General features: G+C 35.8%; 1 protein-coding gene across 1 annotated transcript in view; it reads right to left on the bottom strand.

The window, feature by feature from the left end:
• LOC126815553 (atrial natriuretic peptide receptor 1) overlaps positions 1-10,579 on the bottom strand; it is a 145,678-nt gene extending 135,099 nt beyond the window's left edge. The window contains exon 1 of the mRNA XM_056099768.1: positions 8,968-10,579. Coding sequence (XP_055955743.1) covers positions 8,968-9,667 — 700 coding nt within the window. The 5' untranslated portion in view covers positions 9,668-10,579. The remainder of the gene's footprint in view (positions 1-8,967) is intronic.
• Positions 10,580-11,255: the final 676 nt, after the last annotated feature.

Genomic DNA, 11,255 nt, shown 5'->3' on the forward strand with positions numbered 1-11,255 from the left:
ATTGTGACCTGTAGATTGTCCACAAACAATTGTGGACGGACGGACGGCGGACGGACGTCCGTATGGACAGTGGCGACGGCAATATACGTCCACATGAAAATGTTGGCGTATAAAACATAAAATTGACACTTTTTTAAATGGGACCTTGAACATAACTCAAATGTTTTGTTCACTGACTTCAACAGCCATAAACGAGCAGTTAGAGAATTGGATACGCGAATAGAATGTCTAGGAATACGAATTGAAGAATCCCATTGCTGCGTAGCACCTGTTGTGTGACTGACAAAGAACGTGTTTCTAATCGTTTGGATAAAAGAAAAACCTACGGTCAAACTTGGCGTTTAGGTAAAATAATTTTCAACAGTCGGAATTCGATGACCAGTTGGCAAAGTCACCGCTGCCTCGACAAAATTCTCCTTCATAGAATAGCACACTTCACCAAAGAACAACCGAACTGTAAGTCAGTATCAAAATGGCGGATGACTTGTCTTTACGAGAATATAAGTTCGGCTTCCTTCCGCTTGTCTTAGCTCGAAACGTAAAGATCAAATGTAAACGAATAATCCGACTTCTTTTTTCACTGGGTTAACCTCTACGCATCACCCTACTAACTAAAGATTGAGTGCAAATGAAAAATCAAAATCAGCGTTCAGTTTACAAAAAAGAAAAAAATATAATCAATTTCAGTCTATTTCTTAAAAGTTTTGTTTCGAGACATTACTCATCCATCAATGTCATACAGATATAGAAAAACATTTTGGAATATCATTTCTTAATCTTCTGATAAATAAATATTGACCGTCTGGGTGACCACTCCTGTACAAATCTCGTCTACTGATAATCCGATACTTTATTCTTTTCAGAACTATCAAGCTTGCGAATTAAAGCGACGTTTTTCTTTAAATATAAAAGTACCAATATTTATAGCAATGAAAACTTGTGTGAAGTGAGATGTGGCAACAAGAGTTTTGACTAAGGCTGTCATAAATACGAAGAGCCCTCGATCAATGAATATTCCTCCATAAATCCCCGTATTACCGGCGTATTTGAATTTATACACAGACATTATACCAGAAGGAATGTCAACTTAGAAAGCTGGAGAGGTTATCTCCCATTAAGATTTAGGACTGAATGATCGTCGCGTACTGAGGACCAAGAAGTAGTAAAACACTAAATACTCTACGAGAGTGGAGTAGTTCGATGAAATGGCGTTTAGGATTTACTTGAAATAAATTACAAAGCGACAATCTATTGTTAACAAAAGAAGGCTACATCCATAATGGCCACAACTTTATCGTTAACCTAATTCATTTCATAGCCTATTTATAGCAATTATCTCTCTTTCTGACCTCCACCCCTTTTGTATGGCCTTTTATGTTGATTTATTGGTCAGGAATCGAATAAGAGAGTTTGTATTAACATTTTCTGATAGGATTTGGTAAATTTTCATGGTTTACAGGCTTTAAGAGGTTGGTTACGGCAGACTTTTACATGTTTAGTATGCTACTTTAAGTTTGTGTATCTCAAAATTTCAGTGGTCAAGCCATACAAATTTTAGAACAAAAGCATGAAAATTTGTGGTTCTGTATGTAGTGAAAAGCGCTGAGCACAAAGAAAATTTCGTAAAAAATTGGAGCCAGGCAAAGAGATAAGTTTACATTGGAAAATAAATTGTGGTCTGCATCCAGATTGAGAAATAAACTGCAGTCTCTGACAAGATTTGCACCTTTAGACCAAAGACAAAGTCTTCTTGTTACAGCCAAGACAGAATCTTCCCATTATATTTAGCAAAAGTGGTTTTCCTTCAACATGGTTTAGTCCCGTGTCCCGATTTTATAAATCTTGATCAACAAAAACAAAAATTATTCTTTCAAAAATTTGATTACTGTATTAGTTCTTAGATACAAATCCATTGAGTGTGGTTCCAATGCTAATTACATAATATGAATAATATTTATTTTATGCAGATTCGGTTTCCACTTTTGTTGGATTGTGAACGGATATATATATATCAATATTAATCTATATTTTATAATGTCTCGTGTTCTTACAAATAGTTCTTCTTTCTAAGTTAAATGTTTCGAAATTTAAATGCACAACATTTCGTTTACATTGTTATTGCTACATAATGTTAATATCATATCAGTACGAATAATGTATATATTTATTTGTTTATATTATGTAAAGATCTTAAAAATAGTGTTTTGGGTTTTGTCTTCATTTATATGTAAACAGATAAGGATCAAGTCATTACTGATCTCGGTATCGCTATGTTCTACTCTGGGGATACCGAGGATGGATATTACAATTCTATGTAATACAATAATTATATAGAGAATCTCCTACGAGTCTTTTATGATATCAAAAAATATCAACAAATATCAACACAAGTTGATAAAGAAAAAAAACGAGGCTCTGCCGAGTTTTTTTTTTACTTTATCGACGAGTGTTGATATTTTTTTATATCAAAAAAGACGAGTAGGAGATTTTATTTACCACCCAATCCCTTCTTACGTGCACAAATAAATAAATGTAATTCTTTGCTATAGATTTCACTTTTTTACTGAACCTAATTAAATTATCGCAGTAGAATATGAATTTGTCACACAAGCGATATCTACTGTAGAATGTATTATTGGGTGATAAAATCCATATACTTGTGACCTGCACACTTTATACTAATTGGAATGTCGCGAGAATAAACAGTCTTTTCTCTTTTTTAAATTACAAATGTGGATAAAACACTTCTAATCGACATTTTATCGACATTATTCCAAGGGCGTAAATTAGATTCTTTGAAACTTTAAAGTGGGCTCACTAACCAGGAGGTCTCGGGTTTTCTTCCGGTGATGGCCGAGAAGTTACTCGGGATTTTCCGGCTCGGTTTCCCCTTGTCAGTGGTGCATGACGGGACAGTATCTAGATGTATGCATGGTACGAAAGTCAGAGGTCCCTCGTACATATTGGCACATAAAGGAACCATTGATAGTTGGAGTTCGAAATAGGCCGTAGCGCCACTGTCCTGGTAAAATGTCCCTCATATCACTCTGTATGCCGTAAGTCGGTCTTCATTAGGCCAGTCAGTGTAGGCCGTTAAACCCAGTTTTATTTCATTTGTTGGTATCATAGTTCACCAGTTAAATTGGAATGACCGTTTTAACGATGACATTAAGGTGATCCACAATATATATTTAACCTACCAAATACCCAAAACATCTGTTCAGAAGTGTTCATTTTAATTGTTTGGTATATATAAACATGTGGCCAGTAGGTTAGAAAGTCGACATAAAATTCAAAAGAAAAAAAATAAGTACCTGAATATTTCGTATCAGACTTACTAATACCTACGTGATATGTCAAATTTTTGGCCAAATTAACACACTTAGTTCGTGAAATGGACGAAACGCACGTTTTGTGTATTTATTTGACAGATGATTAATCTAGACGAAAACGGAAAGACATTTTATAATTATTGTCTAGCAAGCTAGGCTACATAACATATTTTAAGTGAAGAGAAAAAAATTCACACATTACATACAAAATAAAAAAATGGGATATTGTTTTAAAAGCATAAATATGTGATTCATTCTGCCATTCATTTTTCAAAAATGTACTTCGTTTCGTGTCAACAATAGGAACTTCTTTGTGGCATCCTTTTCCTGCATTATACTGTAAAGGGTCTGCCGTGGGGTATATTTTAGTCTCGATCATTCCAGTCTATACTATCACCTCTTCGACTCAACGAATGTAGCTGGGAAAAATAGCGTAAAATTTATATACCGTGTCCAGGGTCAACGGTTGGTTGAGAAGACAAAATGATCTTCGCACCCTGTTTGATATATATATATGTAGTGTTATATATGCAGAATGCATTGTTTACTGGACATGGGTCACCATTGATTCCTACGCTGGTTTCCCACGAATCTGGTGCCAAAGTTATTTTTAGTCTTTCTCTCCCTTTCTCTTTTCCCCCTGTTGCGTGGCCCTTTTTGTTGACTTTACGGTGTAAAACATATATTTTCTGCCATTTTTTGTGAATATTCGTGATTTTGAGGTAGAAGGATAAGAGAGAGACAGATAGACAGACAGACAGGCACAGGCACAGGCACAGACACAGAGATTAGACACAGACACAGACAGACAGACAGAGAAATGGGGTTTAACGTCACTCGACACAAACTAGGTCATTTCGGGACTTACATATAGTTGAATTTTATTTCAATAATTCGAATGCGCGTAGGGGTCTTTAGCATTGGGAGGAAACCGGAGGATCCGGAGAAAACCCACGAGGTTGGACAGGCGACCCTATTCCTTGTCACGTACAACCGGGGAATTTAAACCACGCCAGTTGACTCAATGACAGACCTTATGATACAGCGCGCACGCGCTAACCATTCGGCCATCCAACCCCTCCTCGGAAGGATAAGAGAGTTAAGAGGTTGGTTTATGTTACTTACATTTTGTGTATCTCAAGATTTCCATGACGAACCTTTTCAGCAAGAGGTTGCCACATGTTGCTCCATCTACGATAGAAAGCGTTCAGCTGCACGAAAATTTGAGGAAAAGTTTGAGCCGGTCAAAAAGACGAGATTTAACATATTAGTCTATGGAGAAATTATTAGGAGCGTATCCGTGAGGCCAGGCAAAAATCGCAAAAAGTGCTAAGATGGGGGTTGGAAGTTTTTGATCAAAGTACTAATTTGAAAAAAAAATAAATACATGCAATTTTTTTGTCGACTTGTTTTAGGGTTCCATATTCATATTGTCTCTATAATACAGAAAAAGGTACACTGCAATTTTTTTTCATGGTCGCATGGTTTTGAAGTGCTAAGCACATATTATCAATCATCGTAAAAAAATTGACCGGAATGCAACATATTTAAAATATAAAGCTTATGGAAAAGTGCTCAAAATAAGCTTTTGTGATATATTTTTTTTAAAATTTAATTCGAGAATTTTTCCAAACAATGTGGACTGACAGAATCCGATTCTAACGCTACCCGCATTTAGAAAAGTCACCGATAGTCTTCTACTTTACGATCAAGTAAGTCCCAGCTGTCTCTCTGAATTTATCATTTTTGTTTGGATTATTTTATTTAAAATAATGTCTATTTGAGAGTAATGGTAGGGTGCCCCACCATAAATAAATATCTCCAAATATCTCGACAATTACATCACAATATCTATATATACACCAAGCCTTAAATCAGTTTCGCACATTTATAGTCACTAAATAAACGGTCATGTTGTACTTAAAAAAAGCTATGTCCATAAATAATAGACTGAAAAATGGTTACGAGTATCGGCCATAACATCCGGGCACTTTTGAGTAAAAAATAGGTTACGTGCTCTTTTTTGAAATTAGTCTCGCTTAACCAGTCTACCGACCATTCTCCGTCTGATTGACAAGCCGGGATAATCAAGACTACTTTTTTACGAAACATAACAGAAAGCTGGATCAAGAGATTAATTTAAAAACACGCACAATGGGCAATTCAACAACTGTTTTAAGAACCTTGTAAAAGTAAAATGAAACTACTGCTATTATCATCTTCATGCCTAACCAGAGTGTTTCAGAGATACTATTTGTACTAAACCAAAAGATGCCGCTCCTAACGGTATAGTTAATGATAAAGCAATTTATAAAGTAAAACGAACTTAATTTCTAAAGCTGCTGTAATAACCAAAAAGTTAAATATTACTGCTATTCAGAATCGTCAATAATATATTTTTACGGCTGTAATAGTTGATAGATGTGTAGAGAATTTCACGTGCGATGGCTATTTATAGACTCTGTTATCGTACAGCGGGACTAGCCAGAAATCACTTCGAGACAAGACTCCGAAGCGTGCACATTCGCCGTGTCGAGTTCAACTTTCAGTAGAGAAAATTTTCGCTGCACGGGGCACCCTGTAATGGATATGTTTTGTTAAGATCATTTCATTGAGCACATCGATAATCCAATGGAAGCTCGTGGATAACTGCGGAAGCCAATTCCCGTCGACGTCAGGTGAACCATGAACGATTACAGTTTTTTTTAAGGTATTTTTTCAAGATCATTTGATAAAACAGATACTAATGTATTTTAGGGCTAGTAGGTATGAAAAGAAAAAAAATGTTAGGTTTTTTTTTATCTACTACCGTTAATTATCTACTACCATGGGTTATTGTTTCCTTTACCCAGTTTTTGTCAAGTCGATTCCGGTCATTTTTATTTTTTGGTAGGTTGGGAGGTTGTTTGTTCACGTGAGCATAAAATTTCTGAACCCACCGCATGAAAGAAGTAGCTACAGGGCGTCAAACTTTGGGTGACGAAAAATCGGGAATTTTGATAGGCTTTGATATCCAGTCCGTATACAGATCTCGTTCGCCCGAATCTTCTGAAATTAATTTTGCAATACAAACTATGTGACTTTAGTCTTGTTCCTACGTATAGTAAAGGTGTGGGGACTTGCCAAAGTTTGTATTAAAGAAGACACGGATTTTCGCAATTTCACCATATGAAAAATGGGTTTTTTTTTCAATTTTCTCAGTCAGGAATTAAAAGATTTATCTCATATTGCACATTTACGTTTTTTTGCGACTATCCCAACTTATAAACAAAATTTGGTCAAAATCTTTGATTGAAGCCTTAGCACCTTCTGCATGGTGCTCTCGTGGACCCTAACTTAAAAGTTTCGTGTACACGCGACGAGCCAGATTACCTTGTTGCCATTTATCGTTGAAGCAGAGACAATATTGGCTGTCATTCCGTAGAAATAAAACTAATACGGGCATGTGGAAGACAAAAGATTTTCAAATCATAGGTGAACAAGTGCCGTTGTTTTTAAATAATATAATTACATCGTTTGATTTTTGAAAATAAAACCATTTTAACAGATTTTCTTGACAACTTGTTTATTGTTATCATTCTGATTCCACGTATCACAGTATGTCAATTTTAGTGTTCTGGTCTAAAACTATGCAAAATTACTATTTTTGGCAGAGTGTGTGAAATGTTCACCTACTGCACTAGCATCCTCAATTACTATTCACGTAGTGATCAAATCCTGTCTGTAAGTTGACCTGGGCCTTTAGGTTTACGGGCTTTGTTTTGTTTAATGTAAAGATAGGCAACGAAACATACGCCCACAGCAGGTAAATCGTCCTGGCAGTCAACAAGAGTTGTCGCATATTTTTACTTTTGTCGGTAATGAAACATTTATAATACACTAAAACCTGATTAGGAGTAACAAGTAAGAACTCATTAAGTAATTATCAAAAAATCATTGTTTGGCCCATGCTAACGTTTAAAATACAAAACATTTCATATCATGGATTTAGGTGTTCAAAAATCAATGACAATGAATATGCTTGTTCGTCTTAAGACCTTAAACTCTGTGTATCAATCTAAAGTCAATCGAAACGATTATATTAGGCGTAAACACGGTGTATAAATATAAATTCATGACCCGATGACCTTAAACACCGTCCACAAGATCTTTCAAAGTGATCAGTGGCCATAACGATGGCAGCAAGAATCGGAAATTGCTGAAAATCAATAGACTTCTTCGTCTCATGACCTCAAACACTGTCTATAAATTTAAAGTCAATCGGGTATTAACTTTAGCCTCGAGAGCGTCCATAAGATTTTTCAACGTGATCAAGGGCTATAACTCTAATGGTGATTATCGCAAATCGGTGAAAATCAATAGGTTGCTTCGTCTTATGACCTTAAACACTGTGTATAAATTAAAGTCAATTGGATATTAACTTTAGCCTCTAGGGCGTCCACGAGCAATTGTGGACGCCGGACGGACGGACGGGGGCGACGACAATATACGACCACATTTCAATGTTGGCGTATAAAAGCTATTTTATATTCACTTTTTAAAACAGACTACGTCCTTTTCCTTCTTTATGTTGTGTTACTACCACTAGTAATTAGCGTACTACAAATAAATCAAAGAATGTGTAAATCCGCCATTTTACGGAGTTTTGTTCTGTTTTTAAACTTTTTGTTTACCGTGGATTAAAGTCATGTGCCTAAAGTATACTCTTACACTACAGTGTCACATTTCATCAGCTTATTTATTCAAGAAAACAAATCCTCGTCAAATGGCGTTACATTCATGAGCGATTTACACCCTGTATAAGGTCACCGCGTTTTCTTGAAAGTATGTTTGATTAATAAATAGAGTAATCGTTGTCCATAAAATAGTGCCGTATTTAAGACATTACCTTGGTAGAACTACATTTCAAACAAAGTCCAATAACGACCGGTTTCAAATAAATCAAGAGCAGTTATTAATTAATAAAATTTTAAAACAATGTAAACATATTTTATGAGCATTTATATATTTTTAAAAAAAACCCATAAAAACAAACGCCCAATCAGTCCATGCGTCTCTGGATGTTGCCTTTTCCAGCCATGTATTTATTCATCATGACAACATGGTGTGGTGGAACTTGAAGAATGAAGTGGAAGAACTTCACCTAAGTGTTTGTTTCTGGTTTGCAAAGACATTCAGTAAATTAAATGTAAAATAGTTGCTTATGTGTTAATTTGGTGTTTCACAGACTCGAATCTAAGTCTATCACCTTGTAGGTTTATTTCTGCAGAAATGGTGCTAACCTTATTATTATTAGTCTAAGTAAGTTTGTATATATGTGATAAAACGGACTCGTGGAGAACAAAGTGGGGAGGGGGCAATTTTAAGCATCTCTAGCAATAAATTTGTCTATTGGCTAGCACAGTCCGGCCACATGTTTAATGATGTTTGTTACTCAAACACAACGCTTATGGATATATATGTAAAATGTACTTTACACGACCAAAATAGACAAACTCAAATATAGCTGTATAAATGTGTTAATTTAAAGTAGCTAATCCACCTATTTGATTTGAATAAAGTGTTTTGTGTTTGTTTTAACGTTTTGTCTTTTCTTTGTTTTAATGTCTTGCAGTAATAAATGATATTAACTTACTGTTATACTGATTACCAACTTCCTCTCTCAGCATATCCTCAACTTTGTGAACTTTGGGAATAAACATGTGAAAATCGTAATCCAAGCGTTTTTTCTTACTATAAGACACGAAAGCGGACGCTGCCAAAAAGCAGAATCGTGGAGCAACATCATTGTGTCCTTCTCCGTCATAAATGACTTTAATCCGGTGCCATTCATAATGTTGTACAAGTCCAATAACAGTTTTAGCCAGAGAGTTGAAGGTGGCACCAACTCGAGTCAAAGTTCTATACTCAGCATCCTCAGAATGCTTGCCCCTGCCAAAATCGTGTGCAAAGCCTCCGGGAGATATAACCGGTTTGTTCCAATACGGCGCGTATCTGGCAACTGGCGCCAGACTATAATCACAGACTGGACCAAGGAAAACACTGACGTAGCCTGATTTGTAAAAATCGAAAGCTTTGATAGGAGCATCTTTGGAGTTGCATTTGGAATCTCCATAACTTACCAGGAACCTAACGTCTGGTAATAAATCAAGTTCCTTTATCCTTGAAATACTGTAGTTGATTACCGGAGCCACACGATGGGTCGAAAATAACCGTTGACCATCGGAGGGGGTTATAATGGCAAATTTGACCACCTCTTTGGCTTTGAGCGAACTTACCATGAAGACGCACAATATCCATCCAGAACATAACGTCCATGAATACTCCAATTGCATCCTTACTATAAACCAAACATGTGTGGTTTCTGATATTAAAAGTGGGTAACTAGTCGTCCAGGTTATTTCAATTTTAATCTGTGGACAAACAAGACGCGAACACTTTCATAGCTATTTGCAGTACGTTTAAATCGCGAAGTCATTTTAAACATGCAATGGCCTATTTTTATCCCATTTTTTTTTAGTTCCTTCAGAAATTTAGATCAATTCCTAGAGGCGTAGAATCTGCTTCGCCTTAAGCCTATATACGAGTAGTTTTTGCACATTATCACTTAGAACACTACGGAATCGTAACACTCAAAATGTTCACACCCTTTCACATAATTATCTTTGTTATCTAATTTAGCATACAATACATTCAGATGTATCAAATTATACAAGGAATCCGTAGCATATGTTAATATTAATATCGTTATATCTCCAATGGGGAAATAACTTGAATTTACCTTGGCAAACATACAGCTGCTTCCAAATTCATAATGTCCACCAAACCAGTTGTCATTTATTGTAACATTTCTATTATAAGCTACTTGAGAGGTATTAAAAACTCCAACTAAACGACGTTCACACCAATCTTCACCCAGACAATTTAGACCAGATGACTCCGGTCCCATATACATACACACGATTTTTTAAGCCTATTACATCTAATAATGATGACTTAATTTGTTATGACTAGTATATGTGAAACAAACAAATTTTAGACATAAGCACGTACTCCAGTCCGTTATCGTCACATGGTACACATTGGGTTGTTATAAGAAAATTACAAGACTTTTTAAACACACTTTACCCAGATTTTACATTTTACTAACTACTCCAGTTTCAGCTTTGTGACTTTGGACAACAAAGTTGGCCCCACTAACCTACTACAGACACTCCTCGCCAAATTGGCAAGAGGCACGTAATAAACAAAGTTCTTTGCTTTTAACTGTAACCTGTTTCAAACGGTTACCGTCTAATCCTCGGTGTTCATTTTTAAAATTGTCGCTACTTATGTAATCCGACTGCACTGGGCGACATCATGCCACTTTTCAAAATATTTTCATTAGTAGTTCATCCTCGCTTAAATGTGGACTAAATGTCATTTGTGTAGTAACACGTTGTGTTTCAGACGAAGGTAAAAAATGTTAACTAGTATTCATACCAACAATTTTTCATTTATGAAGGATCTGCAACAAGGTCAGGACATAAACTCGAGCTGTCCTGTCGGAAGATGTCCTGTCAGATTACCAGGTGTTGGCATCAGATAGCTTGGTATTGAAGGGTCACTTAAAACGAATATGTGAAAGGGGATTGTATTACGGAGTATTATTACTTTTTCTTGACCATTTCCTTTCACCTGTTTTTGAAGTCCACCTAATTATCGTTTGTATTTAAAATAAACTCGGTCATCGCAGCTGGGATACCGCCATTGAATTGGGAGCAAGCTGTCCATCAATCTATAGCGCCGACCTGTTAACTCAATAATAATAATTACTTTTCTGTTAACTCAATAATAATAATTACTTTTCTATATCTCCTTTCACCTGATTAGGAAGTCCACATAGTTCAAATATTATCGTTTGTTTGTTTTTTTGTTTGTTTT

The sequence above is a fragment of the Patella vulgata genome, chromosome 3 (genome assembly GCF_932274485.2).
Source record: "Patella vulgata chromosome 3, xgPatVulg1.2, whole genome shotgun sequence".
NCBI lineage: Eukaryota > Metazoa > Mollusca > Gastropoda > Patellidae > Patella > Patella vulgata.